The 15,821-nt window shown below is 45.4% G+C and overlaps 2 protein-coding genes across 5 annotated transcripts in view; one reads left to right on the forward strand and one right to left on the reverse strand.

Moving 5' to 3' along the window:
* The window catches only part of PRELID1 (PRELI domain containing 1), a 232,218-nt gene that overhangs the window by 52,152 nt on the left and 164,245 nt on the right, over positions 1 to 15,821 (reverse strand). The window lies entirely within an intron of this gene.
* RAB24 (RAB24, member RAS oncogene family) overlaps positions 1 to 15,821 on the forward strand; it is an 80,006-nt gene that overhangs the window by 111 nt on the left and 64,074 nt on the right. For 2 of the 4 annotated variants that reach the window (XM_069244512.1, XM_069244516.1), the window contains exons 2-3: positions 3,112 to 3,388; positions 4,916 to 4,984. In XM_069244512.1, coding sequence (XP_069100613.1) covers positions 3,272 to 3,388; positions 4,916 to 4,984 — 186 coding nt within the window. In that variant the 5' untranslated portion in view covers positions 3,112 to 3,271. Of the gene's footprint in view, positions 1 to 100; positions 263 to 1,952; positions 2,051 to 3,111; positions 3,389 to 4,915; positions 4,985 to 15,821 lie in introns of those variants that run through there. The other 2 variants (XM_069244515.1, XM_069244514.1) reach the window with 2 other exon arrangements.

Genomic DNA, 15,821 nt, shown 5'->3' on the forward strand with positions numbered 1-15,821 from the left:
GGAACAGAGAGACGGAAGTAGAAGAGGGAAAGCAGCGTTGTGTGGGAGACTTAATGATGTGGAATGGAATGTGTAGGCAGAAGGAGTGTGAGGTGTGGAAAAAATGGTGTGAACGAAAGAGTTAGGGGGAGGCGTTTGAAGAAGGTGACAGTTAAGCAAAGTGACGGAACAGGCAGAAAGCATGAGGAGATTGGAGGATAGATTAGGGGATAAGCTTTCTGCTGGAGGAGCCGTCGCTGGAGTGGAGTACCGCCTGGTGTTGGTGGGGCGGCTTGCAGTTTACATAATGGAGAAGGGTGGGGACAGAATGGATTTAGAGGGAAGTGAAGCACTGTATGTCCAGGGTAGACAAGTCTAATCTGGTTGCAGTTGTCGAAGGCCGTGTTTTGGAGGTGGGAATCTTCTTATGCTGCATAAGTGGTGGCTCCTAATCAGGCTGCGTTTTCTAGATATTAGGGGTCACCTGGCCTGAAGGTAAATTCTAGACAGTAACAGTACAAATTCAGGACAAATTATAAATTTTTCTGACACATCCAAGAAGGTCAAGCAGTAAGTAGGTTGATTGAAGGCCCATACAGATACAAGTCGACACAGGTTTGTGTAATTCATAACAGTACTGAGCATTCAGATGAACCAGTACAGTGCTGAGCTGTCTCTTTATAACGTACATTGAGCAGAGTTTGATATAAAACATAATTGGTAGTTGTCACACAATTCTGGCCTCTTACAATGAGTGATACTAACAGAAACAGTGCTCTGTTGATGAACACTGGCTTCCAGTACATAAGCTGTAGTGCTACCACTAGAAACAAGACCTTCATAACAGGGCAGCAACAGGGGCCATTTGACCCAGGCCTTGCCTTTTCAGGGTCCTACGCTGGCAAAGCTAAATCTCTTCTATAGATAACAAAATCAGGCTTTGCCTGCATTTATGATACATTTTCGATAAGGCAAGTATTTTTGACTACTATAAGATGTCACTATAAAACTAAAGAAGGGCCTGCATCTTATTGGTGACCTGAGCTTCACAGAAGTTTCTCACAGTTGTGACTAGGTAGGGAGAGAAATTTAGAGCAAGTGATTGCAGCACATTTTTTTAAGGTAGTGCATTTGTATATGTGCAGGCCTCAAAAAATCATTAAAATGTTACTAGACCTGCAGGTTGAGTAACTTGAATAATGTACTCGACCTAACTGTAATGTATTTGACCCGTTAACGGGTCTCTAATTGTGTGATCCCTGGCAAATAATTTACAGAGTTGACTTTTTTTTATTTTCACCTATGATTGTACCTTCAAATATGTGAACTCAGCATTTCTGCAGTAAAACACACTTTTGTTTGATTAAGTAGACTTAACTTTGCTGCATGTATTACAAGAATCTAGCCCACATATAAGGGACACATGACCCATGACTTTCTTTTAGTTTACTTACAGGATTGCCATCAGGGCAGGAGTGTTTCTCAGTTTGTTTAAACACTCACTTTTAATAAAAAATATTACTAAACCATGATGTGGTAGCATATTGGCATCTACACAGTGAATTTCCAAGGAATGTCCAAAAACCTTCACTAACTTGCAGCTTTACTGATAAAAATGTATAGTGTATTAACAATCTGTGAAATGTGGGTTTCAGAAAAGTATCCTTTTCACACCAACATGTAAAGTATTCTGATTAGTTTTCATCCTATTAAAATATTTTTTCATTACACACAGAACAAAAAATTGGCTTTCACAACTACTGAAATATATTTTGAAATGTTTGTATAGTTGACTTACTCATTTAAATGTTGCATGTTAGGAAAAACCTGACACACTATATCCTTTTATTTTACACTCTAAACAGCAAGTCACACAGTTCAGATTATAAAGTCCTGGAACTCTGCAGTTAAAAGGAAAATTAATTGTAAAATAAACTGACTTTTGACCTCTGTCTTTGAACATAGAGCAAATGTGGCATACAAGAACAAGGTTTTAAGGAGACTTTCACTGCTCCTCCACTTTCTGACTGAACAGAACACCTGTTCTTTGTCAACTTGCCAGAATGGGAAAGTAAGTCATAAAAGTAGCTTAACCTGATCGAATATGACTCGCCATAGCAAGTGGTTGAGTAGATTTTTCGAGCCATGACATGTATGCAGATTTTGCTTTGATTCTTTCTGACAAATATGGTGAATTTTTCAGTCAGCTCCTTCTTAGTGATATTTACTGTACTTATGCGTCCACCAACCTAGAGGAAACTCAGTACAAGCCTTGTCTTTCACTGACCGGTAGCTGAAGGTAAAAATTGTGGCTGCAGAAAGATGCACAGTGTGTGTACTTCACATAATCCGACTGTCTCTTTTCTCTTGGTCCCTGGTCACACACATGGCATGATAGTCTGTATCGCCAGCTTACTTGGCATTGCCCCGACATTGCAGTGTGACAGTATCACAGACACACAAGTCTGGCCAGACTAGACTGCTGCACACACCTGCTGTTTATCATCGCATTACTCACAATAGAAAATGGTGTAGTGCTGAAATTACAGACAAATACTGCATGTCGTCAAGTAAGTAGCGAAAATTAGAGACAATTTAGGGTCAGTCTCTTTAATTAATGGACATGCAGTCGCCCTATAAGTTATAAATACAAATATATGTAGTATCTCACTTTACTGCTCACACTTTTGATAATGATGTGACTGACAACTACACTATAAGATGTTCATTTTAAATTTCACAGTTCCCATTTGTTAGTGCTAAATCCTCCTCTAGCTATGAGTATACAAGACTATTGCTGTTTTTTGAGGTAAGAATTAGTAGACACTTCCCAGGGTCAAGAAGGACTGTAGCTAGTCTCAAGAAAGACATTAAGCCACAGGATTTGAATGAAGATCTCAAGGTTCATATCTTATGGGACAAAGTCTACATTCCAGTCTTTGCTGTAGCACAAGATCATGACTCATTGTACAGGGACGGACACACTTACAAACAACATACCTTATGGTGCATAGAAGATACCACCATGAGGTATGTCTTCTAACGTGGGGTTGAATTACATTAATATGTGCTGTGTGCTGTCATCAGAATTATTCTGGGTCATTTAATTCTGTTCCTCTTTTATTTCTACAGGTGAAATTGGCTAGGTTGGTCCATCCACACCCTTATCAGGAACAAATCTTTGAACCGTGTTTTCTAAAGTACCACTCTCTGACTGTGCAACACTCTCCATTGCTGCTGTGGAGGAGCAGGGGAGTGTGAAGCACTAGCCCCACCAGGCAGTGCTGCAGAAATGAGTGGACAGCGTGTGGATGCTAAGGTGGTGATGCTGGGGAAGGAATGTGTGGGCAAAACCAGCCTTGTTGAGCGATACGTCCATCACCGTTTTCTCATGGGGCCTTATCAGAATGTAAGTGTTTCTATCATTTCCTATTTCTGGGTTGAGTGCCACTTTCTGAATATGACCTCTATTACTACTTTGTCTCTTCTCACTTAGTTGTAGATGCAAGAGATCTCACTAATTTGTGCTACCAGTGCTTTAAGTCATCAGTGCTTTCACCATGACTGAAAAAAAACAGTTGACTCACTGATATTATCTTGTCTCAGTTTGCTTTATTCTCTGAATCTTGGATATATTGTGTGAAGACATATTATAATCCCTTTCTAGCGAGGCTTAACTCTGTCATCGCCTAACCCTCTCCAGGTGGGGTCCCCCTATGATTTCATTGCTAACACAGCTACATTATCAGGTATCCGATTAAAATTTCACGATTCCCATTTTGTTTAGTGTTAAGTCTTCCTCTAGTTATGTGCAAACTAGACTATTGTAACAGCCTGCTAGAAGAACTTTCAACTTACGCTTTCTTGTCCATAGACCAGGTTACCTCATTAGCTACATGGGTACTTTTCTTCCTGTCTGCCTGCAGTACCCACCCCTTTACCGTAGAGGGTCCAGCTAGCTATCTTATGGCAGTAGTGCTAAGCTGAAACTCTACTATTTACCCACCTACCCTAGATGATTGAGATTGTGTCCAGACGCACACACCTACACAAGTCACAAGTACTGCTCACCATCACCTTTTCACAATCAGTAAAACCACCCTATGCATAATTTTACTCCTGCTTCATTTGGTTACTTGGTTCTCATTACATCAGTGTCTTTAGACTGGATTTCGCAATGTGCTCTCTGTAACGGAATTCAAAGCTGCCTTGAAGACCCACCTACATCAGCTTGCTGAGATCACATGAATTCGACTTAGACAGTTAATATAACTATCAACTAGAATGTAAACCAGTTACTCCTGTACCAAAAAGTATGGAATAAAATCTGTTCGCCAAATCTAAACTTCTCTTAACCATATTGTTTGGCTACAATTGTCCACACCAAAACAAAAGTCTTTTTTCACTTTGTGTGAAGTTCCATAACAAAGTGGTTGACTGACCTTCTTTGCCCTTTATGGGTGAAATTTCTGCCTCCATCATGTTGGCTGCTGCATGTCTGAGTCATCCATCTATGACAGCTTGTATCAGAAGTACCATTACCAACTCAGCCTGTGTAACTGCTCAGGACGCAATGCAAGTCCCCGTACTGCGATGATAAGAAAATTAGGTCATGTTACTGCACTTTCTGTATTTGTATAGCAGCGATATAAAGAGATCTGAGTTCTTTTGGTGTGCCCATTACAATCAGCGCCATAGTTCTAGGCACTGAATAGTCTGGAAAAATCCACCCATTTGCATGTATGTGATGTTTTTATGGCCATGTAGTTGGAGGCTTTGATCCTGTGTTTTTGTGCATGTCCCTTTCTAATTGTGTGTGATCTGAGTTAAGTGTTTCTGTTGAATTTTTTTCAGGGTGGGTTGGTTTGTTCTTTTGGGTTTGAGTGCTGAAGTTTACAGACTGTAACCCTTTCTTTTTGCTGATGTTTCGTTTTAGACTATCGGTGCTGCTTTTGTTGCCAAAACGGTTTCAGTTAATGGAAAAATGATAACGCTGGGAATCTGGGTACGTACTTGCTTCTTGCCACGGCTGTGGTAGCTGGAATGGTGTCACATGCTTGTATTTGCTCATTGCTGTGATGGAGAATAACTCACGTTCTCTGTCAATAGGAAAAATAATTGACACAATTATAACTTTCTCCAAATCATGTTTCTTTGTCCATGCCAGTTTCTCTGTATCTCAAGATTTTATGCTGGGTAGGGTATTGCAACGCATACATCCTAGAAGGCAGCCTTGGTCCAGAGGTTTTAGGCGTTAGTGTAATGTCTCCAAGATGTAACCACTTGTCCATTCCTTTCTGTGTGATTGACTGACCTTGCATGTTTAAGGAAAATGTTTCCTCAATTTTCTGATTTTTATACATTTCCTGAATCTGGGTCAAATTGGTTCCATTGTTAGCACATTTTGGAGGACTTGGATCTGTTGTGACTTTCCTGTGCGTGCTTTCTGGGTTCCTGAAATTATGAGGAGTGACATTCTAATAAGTCTGGCAAAATGGTGCTTTTTGTGGAAAGTTGGGCAACAATAGTACTGTTTACAGGCATATATATAGCAATGTCTTTCCTCAGTTTGATTTCTGACGGGAAATGACATTCTGGAGAAGCAAATAAACTATTAAGCAGCTGTTACTGTATGCAAATTAATTTCCTGTCTTCCCTCATGTGACTTTGACTTTTGCCCGAACAAAAGTGAAGAGTGATCAGAGTTTGTCACCTTTTTCGTTAGAAGTTTTGCTATTCAAATAAGTAATTGTTCATGCTAGAATGACTAGATTATTTTTTTCTCCCTCCGCATCACTGCCAATGATCATTACCTCTGCTTACGAGAGCAAGCGTTAAATGTTCCAAGAGGCATATCACTTGGAGTGCATGGGGGATTATTGAAGTTCTGTTACGTTTTGTACAACCATGGCTATTGTAGGACAATGCTAGTGAAATATGGTTCGACTCAGCCAGCCAGCAGAAAACTTGTTCAACAGCATGCAGCACAACCAATTAGATGACATCTTTCGATAGTGATACCCACCGAAAGGGCAGGATCAAAATATTATCCTGGAGTGTGCAAGTGATAGGTAGCAATATTAAAAGGGGTATAGTAAACCACTTCCTCAAAAATAAATAGTCTCGATCTGGCACTCCTTCAGGACACCCTCCTAAAGATACAAACTGCCAAGTGACAAGTGGGAGCTACAGAATTTGGCTCATGCAGTCTATGCTCTAGAATCAAGGAGTGGGAGTAGTCTTCTTAATGAAGAAATCTACTAATAATAGGATCAGTCTATCTGGGAGCACTTTTACCACAGCTGCAGGATGAGCTGTTACCGATAGGCTGAGACTTTAACCAAGCAGTGATAGAAGGCATGATGGAAAGCATCACAGTGGTATTGGAGGGGGTAACACAGGTTTCGGGCAGTTTATTAAAGCACTTGGGTTAGGGATATTTGGAGACGCTAAGGATCTCACGTAAGGAGGATATACATATAAGAAAATACTCTTTAGCGCACATGACATCCTTGGTGAACTAAGGTTTAAGTGGACGAGCGGTCTAGTTGAGCTGACGGATGAGGACTGGGACAAGATTCTGCAGGAGCCCAGAGAGGTTGCAATCCAGAAAGAATTCCAGCTAGTTTATTTGAATAAATCCCATAAAACCTACCTTTACTAGGTCATTGCTACCCAGGGTAGGTCGAGCTGACACTAGGAATGGTCTCTGCAGATGGACTGTAAAATTTCTGCACCCCATCTGAGAATGCCCAGAAAAGACTACATTCTGGGGGAAAATAATGAATTCTCACTGGGACCCAACTAAACTCAAACAAAACTCTGCTTTATCTGGGGGTGAGGGTAATGTACCTGGGGACCAAAAGTTATTCTGTCATTTAGGAATGATAGTTGTCCAATGCAATGGCCAGTTACAGGTGGCCTCTGCAACCCAGAGTTCAAACAATGGGACTTAGACATCGATTGATGTATTTGGGTGGGAAAGTTTGTCTACAAAGGTCAAGGATGTCCTCATAAATTTAAAACAGCCGGGGAACCCTGTATAAAATACAGAGACCATCTCTAAACCACATGGGAAGTGATGCTAAGGGGTCCAAAATGGATACAGGTCAATCTAGGCACTTCTGTAAGTAGAAGCAAAGGCCCTCGCACATCCAAATAGGTGTCCTGCTTCATCCTTGGTGTTACATCCAAAGAGAAAGGAGGGTCCAAACGGGTTAACTTCCTGTGTGGAATGCCTATTTACCTGAGCTCTGGGAGCTTAGACCGGAGGACATGGGCCCTAGTCCGCCCATGACAAGGAACACTACTAACTAATTGGTAAGATCCCACAATTAAGATATCATTTTGTTGGTTGTAATATTTCAAAGGAAGGAAATATACAAGCTACGTGTCTCTTAGGTCCAATTCAGTGCGCTTTTATTTAAGGAGAAGTGGTATATTCCAGTATTTAGGTTTCAAAGTTCAACGGAGTTTCAGCCTCCAATTTGACACGCTTTGATTTGAGGAAGAGTGGTATATTCCAGAATTGAATTTCAAAGTTCAACGGAATTTCAGCCAACACGTGTTTCGCCCCACACTGCGAATGCGCCATGGCTTTCTCAAGGCTGTAAAACAAAATTCTATAGTACAAGGCTCAAGATAAGTCTCAGACTGGATAGAGGTGACACCGAGTGGGTGAATACCCTGGGTGCATGAGAAAAGAGCATGCAACATTTTTGCTGTGCTCTCTTAAAAAAGGGTTGAAGGACTGTGGTGAGTGTCCCCTCCATAGGGGTCACTAGAAGAAAATATTAACACCCTCAATACGTGAAATATAGATCCGTGCATTATAATGTGAAGAGCATGCATCATTTTTGCTGAGCTCTCTTAAAAAAGGAAAAAAGGTTAAAGGACAGTGGTGAGTATCCCCTCCATTGGGGTCACTGGAAGGAGATGTTAACACCCTCAGTACGTGAGATATAGATCCATGCGTGATAGTATGAGGAGATGCAATACAAATCCCAAAATAGTGAAAAGAAGTATAAATAAAGGAAAAATTATATCAATATTCAATAAATTACTAGGGAATTATCATTCATATGATCTCATGCTGGCACTAGACTACGTAGTATTAGTAATTGGTTATTATGCCAAAAAGAAAATAAGTTAGAAGAGGAAAATAACAAGATGTGATTTATAGAGTTTGAAGCTCAACCAATATCAGTTACATACCATATCGAATTAGAGAGCAAAATACTTCAGGCATAAATGCCACAGTAAATATAAAAGATCTGTACATGAGAGATACATGACATTTACTATGTAAGCGATCCAAGAAATGTAATGTTATCCAAATAGTAGCTAATGTATGCTCAATATATCACATCAAAATCCAGAATGGTCAGTATATTCCAAACTAATTTGTGTGAAATTTAATTCATATTCAAAAAACAATATTCAAAAATCAATAATAAGAGTCAGTATCTCAGTAAATGAGACAAGTAGCCCCTAACTTTAAGGAGGACTATGAATTAGATATGCCAGGTGAAGAACAGCATTGTCGAGCGGTAACTGGTGAAAATTATGAGCAATGTGAGGTCTTGAAATGTATAAGAAACTGATCAGTGCATAGCTGGGTCCTTACCTAATTCTGGATTCTGTGTTTTTTTGTTTTTTTATAAAGATTTTTTTTTTTATTATTTTGAAGAAAAACCAAAGGAAAAAAACACAACAATGATATATTGTAACAATAATAATTGAAATATACAGATATCAATACCATAACACCCTCTTCACGATGTAGCCTCTGCCACTTCCGTCTTACTCGTCCTGTGGGTCGAGGGGTCCTGATAGGCCCCGTAGCCTCATTATAGGCTGGAGTAAAATTTGGTTTTTTTGAGTATTTTAGTTTTGGCCTCGCCATTGTAGAACTAGAGTAAAGTGGTGACCCTTGTTGATGCCACTTCTGAGGGAGATCGGCCTGCTCTTCACCTCGTGTGGCCTTGGTTCGGCCCCTGTAAGGAAATGCCTCCTTGGCATGGTTACCCCCTGACTTTTTGCCTTTGCTGATGCTATGTTTTGAATTGAAAGTGTGCTGAGGCCTGCTAACCAGGCCCCAGCACCAGTGTTCTTTCCCTAACCTGTACTTTTGATTCCACAATTGGCACACCCTGGCATCCAGATAAGTCCCTTGTAAATGGTACCCCTGGTACCAAGGGCCCTGATGCCAAGGAAGGTCTCTAAGGGCTGCAGCATGTCTTATGCCACCCTGGGGACCCCTCACTCAGCACAGACACACTGCTTGCCAGCTTGTGTGTGCTGGTGGGAACAAAACGAGTAAGTCGACATGGCACTCCCCTCAGGGTGCCATGCCAGCCTCTCACTGCCTATGCAGGTGTAGATAAGTCACCCCTCTAGTAGGCCTTACAGCCCTAAGACAGGGTGCACTATACCATAGGTGAGGGCACCAGTGCATGAGCACTGTGCCCCTACAGTGTCTAAGCAATACCTTAGACATTGTAAGTGCAGGGTAGCCATAAGAGTATATGGTCTGGGAGTCTGTTACACACAAACTCCACAGCACCATAATGGCTACACTGAAAACTGGGAAGTTCAAACTTCTCAGCACAATAAATGCACACTGATGCCAGTGTACATTTTATTGTAAAATACACCCCAGAGGGCACCTTAAAGGTGCCCCCTGAAACCTTAACCGACTATCTGTGTAGGTTGACTGGTTCCAGCAGCCTGCCACAACCGAGACATGTTGCTGGCCCCATGGGGAGAGTGCCTTTGTCACTCTGAGGCCAGTAACAAAGCCTGCACTGGGTGGGGATGCTAACACCTCCCCCAGACAGGAGCTGTCACACCTGGCGGTGAGCCTCAAAGGCTCACCCCTTTGTGCCAGCACCGCAGGACACTCCAGCTAGTGGAGTTGCCCGCCCCCTCCGGCCACGGCCCCCACTTTTGGCGGCAAGGCCGGAGAAAATAATGAGAATAACAAGGAGGAGTCACTGGCCAGTCAGGACAGCCCCTAAGGTGTCCTGAGCTGAAGTGACTTTAACTTTTAGAAATCCTCCATCTTGCAGATGGAGGATTCCCCAATAGGATTAGGGATGTGACCCCCTCCCCTTGGGAGGAGGCACAAAGAGGGTGTACCCACCCTCAGGGCTAGTAGCCATTGGCTACTAACCCCCCAGACCTAAACACGCCCTTAAATTTAGTATTTAAGGGCTCCCCTGAACCTAAGAATTTAGATTCCTGCAACTTACAGAAGAAGAAGACTGCTGAGCTGAAAACCCCTGCAGAAGAAGAAAGAAGACACCAACTGCATTGGCCCCAGTCCTACCGGCCTGTCTCCTGCCTTCTAAAGAACCCTGCTCCAGCGACGCTTTCTCCAGGACCAGCGACCTCGGAATCCTCAGAGGACTGCCCTGCTTCCAAGAGACCAAGAAACTCCCGAGGACAGCGGCACTGCTCCAAAAGAACTGCAACTTTGTTTCAAGGAGCAGATTTAAAGACCCCTGCAACTCCCCGCAAGAAGCGTGAGACTTGCAACACTGCACCCGGCGACCCCGACTCGACTGGTGGAGAACCAACACCCCAGGGAGGACCCTCCGGCGACTCCGAGACCGTGAGTAACCAAAGTTGTCCCCCCTGAGCCCCCACAGCGACGCCTGCAGAGGGAATCCTGAGGCTCCCCCTGACCGCGACTGCCTGAACCTAAAGTCCCGACGGCTGGAAAAGACCCTGCACCCGCAGCCCCCAGCACCTGAAGGAACGGAACTTCTGTGCAGGAGTGACCCCCAGGAGGCCCTCTCCCTTGTCCAGGTGGTGGCTACCCCGAGGAGCCCCCCCCCCCCTTTGCCTGCCTGCTACGCTGAAGAGATCCCTTGATCTCTCATTGAAAACCATTGTAAACCCGACGCGTGTTTGCACACTGCACCCGGCCGCCCCCGCGCTGCTGAGGGTGTACTTTTTGTGCTGACTTGTGTCCCCCCCCCCCCGGTGCCCTACAAAACCCTCCTGGTCTGCCCTCCGAAGACGGGGGAACTTACCTGCTGGCAGACCGGAACCAGGGCACCCCCTTCTCTCCATTGAAGCCTATGTGTTTTGGGCACCTCTTTGACCTCTGCACCTGACCGGCCCTGAGCTGCTGTTGTGGTAACTTTGGGGTCGCTCTGAACCCCCAACGGTGGGCTACCTTGGACCCAAACCTGAGACTTGTAAGTGATTTACTTACCTGACAAAACTAACAAAAACTTACCTCCCCCAGGAACTGTGAAAATTGCACTGTGTCCACTTTTAAAACCGCTTATTGTGTTTTATGTAAAAAGTATACATGCTAATGTAATGATTCAAAGTTCCTAAAGTACTTACCTGCAATACCTTTCAAATGAGATATTACATGTAGAATTTGAACCTGTGGTTCTTAAAATAAACTAAGAAAAGATATTTTTCTATAACAAAACCTATTGACTGGATTTGTCTCTGAGTGTGTGTTCCTCATTTATTGCCTGTGTGTATGTACAACAAATGCTTAACACTACTCCTTTGATAAGCCTACTGCTCGACCACACTACCACAAAATAGAGCATTAGTATTATCTCTTTTTGCCACTATCTTACCTTTAAGGGGAACCCTTGGACTCTGTGCATGCTATTCCTTACTTTGAAATAGCACATACAGAGCCAACTTCCTACAGCCCCTCTCACACACAGAGCGGGGGTTACCGTTGTTGTTGCCCCATATTCCCTGGGTGACTTTTGTTTTGGGGGGACCGCATGAAAATTTCTATTATCCTAGGTAGATCAATCGGCCAGCAGACCCACCCAACTCCCCCATATTCTATTATATTTCTCAGGGCAACCTCTCGCCTCGTATACCATTTTTTCACATCCTGCACACCATTCCTCTCCCCGTCTCCATTTGTTAAGGGACGGCGCTTTTACGGCCTTCCATTCCGACATAATGTCTCTTTTTGCCACTAGGCAGGCCACTCCCAGGAATGTACGACTCGATCTATTTAGCCCTGTCTCGCCCATTGCCCCCAGTAAAAGTGATGTCGGGGATATCTCCACTGTTGACTGCAATACTTCGGAGACCTCCCCCATGACTGACCTCCAATATGACTCTATAACCGGACAGGCCCAGACCATGTGGAAGAAGTCTGCCCTCGTTTGAGAGCACCGGGGGCAATCGTCTGTGGGCCGAAGACCCGCTCGGTGGAGTCTCTTAGGGGTAAGGTAGGCTGCATGTAGGTAGAGGGTCTGTAGCAACTGAAACCGTGTGGATATGGCCAATGTTCGGGGAGCCATTAGAGCCTCTCTCCAGTCTAAGTCCTCCATGGGGCCCACCCAGCCCTCCCATTTCTGGCGAAGTTCCTCGAGGGGAGGGGATGTGTTGGTAAGGATGGAGCGGTATATTCGGGAAACTCCCCCTTTGTTTAGGTGCCCCATCATAATTTTCGCTTCTAGCGGACTATATTCTGGGATGTTGTCCCCAGGCCGTACGTGTACCAGTAGAGCATGCCTAAGCTGTAGATATTTGTGAAACTGGGTGTTGTTTAGAGAGTATGTTTTCTGAAGCTCCTCAAAGGGCCGAATGTGTGTGTCGTCCCAGATGTCACCAAGCGTAGTTATCCCGATAATGTCCCATTTCCGAAAGCCCTTTAGCGTGGAGACTTCCTTTAGCCATTTCCCCTGCCAGAGAGGTGTCTGATGAGTTAGACAAGACCACCACCCCGTGGCGCTCTGCGCTGCTCTCCATCCCGTAAAAACCAGTCTGGTCACCTCCGGGATGGACTGCGGGATCACGCCTCCATACAGGGCATTGAAAACCCCGTTGTAGCCCATCTCCTGAAGTTCCAGTCTGTACGCGGGGTCGGTCCATGCTCCCGATAGCCAGTCGTTGATCACCAGTTGGCGCATGGCTAGGTAGTAAAAATAAATGTTGGACATTCCCAGACCCCCTTCGTAAATGTCTCTTTGACATGTGACAAGGGCTAGCTTGGGGCGGGAACCGTGCCACATAAATTGGCGTGCCATAGTCTCTACCTCGTTAAACCATTTCCGGGGGATGAGGTGAGGAAAGTTTTGTAGTTGGTATAGAAATCCGGGGAGCACCATCATTTTGTATAGGGCTATTCTCCCCGGTGTGTTGAGTGGCAGATTCCTCCAGCGTTGAAGGTCTTTTCTGTAGTTTTTAAGGAGCGGTGTAATATTTAGTTCCCACGCAAGCTCGGGGAGTAGAGTTATGTGAACCCCCAGATATTCAAAACTATTGCGGCGGATTGGGATGTTTTTCTGCCAGCTTACACAGTCTCTCGAGGGATGTGGTGGGATCAGTAGGGATTTGCTAGAGTTCAGGGTAAGCCCTGAGGCTTGTGAGAAGAGCTCCAGGAGTTCTAGGACTCGCGGGCCACTCATTGCCGGGTTAGAGAGGTAAAGGAGGAGGTCGTCAGCATACAGTGCTACCCGATCCTCCGGTCCCACGGGCCATGCCCAGCCTGTTATTAGTGGGTCTTCTCTCAGCAGCTTTGCCAGTGGCTCAATTGCCAAGGCAAAGAGTAACGTCGAAATTGGGCATCCCTGTCGGGTCACGCGACGGATGGGAAATGGATCGGATGTCACCCCGTTTACCTGAATACGAGCTGTCGGATTGGAGTAGAGCAGTTTTATTAGGCTTCTGAATTTGGGTCCGAATCCGCTCTTCCTTAGAACTTGCTCTAGGTATGACCAATCCACAGTATCAAAGGCTTTTTCAAAGTCTATTAGAAGGAGGGCAAGAGGGGACCCGGTCAAGGTGCTGCGGCGAGCCAGAGCATTATGCAGTCTCCTAATGCAGTGTCTGGTGCTACGTGAGGGCATGAAGCCGCATTGATCTGGGTCCCCCAAGCGAGGGAAGCACTGCCTGCAGCCTGGCAGCAAGTAGTGTTGAGAGCACTTTAATCTCAGCGTTCAACAGGGAGATGGGTCTGTAGGCCGAGCGGTCACGCGATGGCGGACTGGTCTTCGGAATCACCACTATTGTGGCTTGATCTATTCCGGTGGGTAAGCGGCCTATCTTCATTGCTTCGTTAAACATATTGAGCAGGTGGGGGCTTAGAATGTCCCCACATCTGCCGTAGAGCTCAGATGGGAAGCTGTCCGGTCCAGGTGTTTTGCCTGATGCTAGCCCGGATATGGCCGTTGTTATTTCGGCCAGGGTTATGGTTTCCTCCAGGGTCTCTCTGGTCGCCTGAGGGATTTTAGGAAGGATTATGTCGCCTAGAAGGGGGGATTCCCTTTCAATTCGTGGGTGGGGGCGCATAGCATATAGCTGGGCGTAGTATGATGCAAAACTCGCAGCAATTTCACTTGGGGTTTGTGCGACTGAGCCCGCTTCGTCCGCGACCTCTGGGATAACTCTGTCGGCTAGGGGGCGCGAGGCCAACCAATGCAGGAGTTTGCCATTTTTAGCACCCCATCCATACACACGGGCCGCCGACGCTCTCCATGTGTGCTTTGCAGCCTCAAACACCAACTGTCTTATTTCCTCTCTAATCACTGTTAGGCGCCTCAAAGCAGATGCTGATGCCGCAGGAGTCTCAGACTGCTCCAGGACCAGAGCTTTGGCTTCAAGGGTTGTCACCTGTAAGTCTCGTGCCCGTTCACGGGTGCGCACACGGTACCTGGCATAGCCTCTGAGTGTGGCTTTACATGCCGCCCAGAGTATGCCCGGGGACTGTACGGATCCCAGATTTTGATCAAAGTACTGGGTAAGGTGGTCCCTTATATCAAGAGTGAAATCGTTATTTTGTAGGTACCATGCGTTCATGCGCCACACGGGACGTTGATTTGGGGCTATGTCTCCTACCCGGATACGCACCGGGGAATGGTCCGAGACTCCTCTAGGTAGTATCTCCGCACCAGTGACTCTAGGGATGTCTAAGGCGGGCATGAGCACAAGGCCAATTCTTGCTTGGGAGTTATGGGCCGCTGAGGTGTGTGGGTATTTCTGCGTTCTGGGGTGCCATGTCCTCCATACCTCGCACAGGCCTAGGCTTGCTGTCCAATCGTTTAATTTGGTTGCTCTCCCAACTCGGGTGGATGAAATAGGTCCAGATACATCTATTTTAGGGTCTAGGACCGAGTTAAAGTCACCTCCAATAATTGTGAGTCCCTGCGGGAGGCCTATAATCATCCGGCGGAGAGTTAGTAAGAAGGTATCAAAGCCAGCTGGGGGAGCGTACGCACATACAAAATTAATCGGCGACCCGTGCAGTATGCCGGTCACCATAACAAATCTACCTTGTGGGTCTGACTGTGTGGCTGTAACCACTATGGGCAGTGAGCGATGAAACAAGATGGCCACCCCCCTGGAGCCCCTCGAGAAGCCCGCATGGAAAGCTTTGTCAAAGCCTCCCCGTGCTAGGATAGGGCAATTGGTTCCAAGTAGGTAGGTATCCTGCAGGAGGACCACCGAGGGGGCGTACCTACGCAGGGTGTTAAACACTGCGGTTCTTTTAATTTTATCTAGGAGGCCGTTGACATTCCATGAGAGAATCTGTGTCAGTGCGGGGGCTGTATGTGCCATGATTGTGTTACGGGAACTCGGGGACCTGACCAGGGGCTCAAAGACAGGCCTATTGATTAGAAGGGATCTGTACGGCGGGTGTAGGTATTGTTATGATAACTCTTCACAAACACTTCACTAAGCCCTAACGTGAGCTTTGAACTCCCCAACTTCCCCCCACCCCATACTTCTACCTCTGAAGCATCTGTCGCCCTAATGCCCAACGGGGGCAGTACAGCCGTGTAGACTGCCATTGAGTGGAGTGGTTGACCCCTCCTGTGTGTCGGATCAGTTGCAGTTAATTA

This window comes from Pleurodeles waltl, chromosome 7 (genome assembly GCF_031143425.1).
Source record: "Pleurodeles waltl isolate 20211129_DDA chromosome 7, aPleWal1.hap1.20221129, whole genome shotgun sequence".
Lineage (NCBI taxonomy): Eukaryota > Metazoa > Chordata > Amphibia > Caudata > Salamandridae > Pleurodeles > Pleurodeles waltl.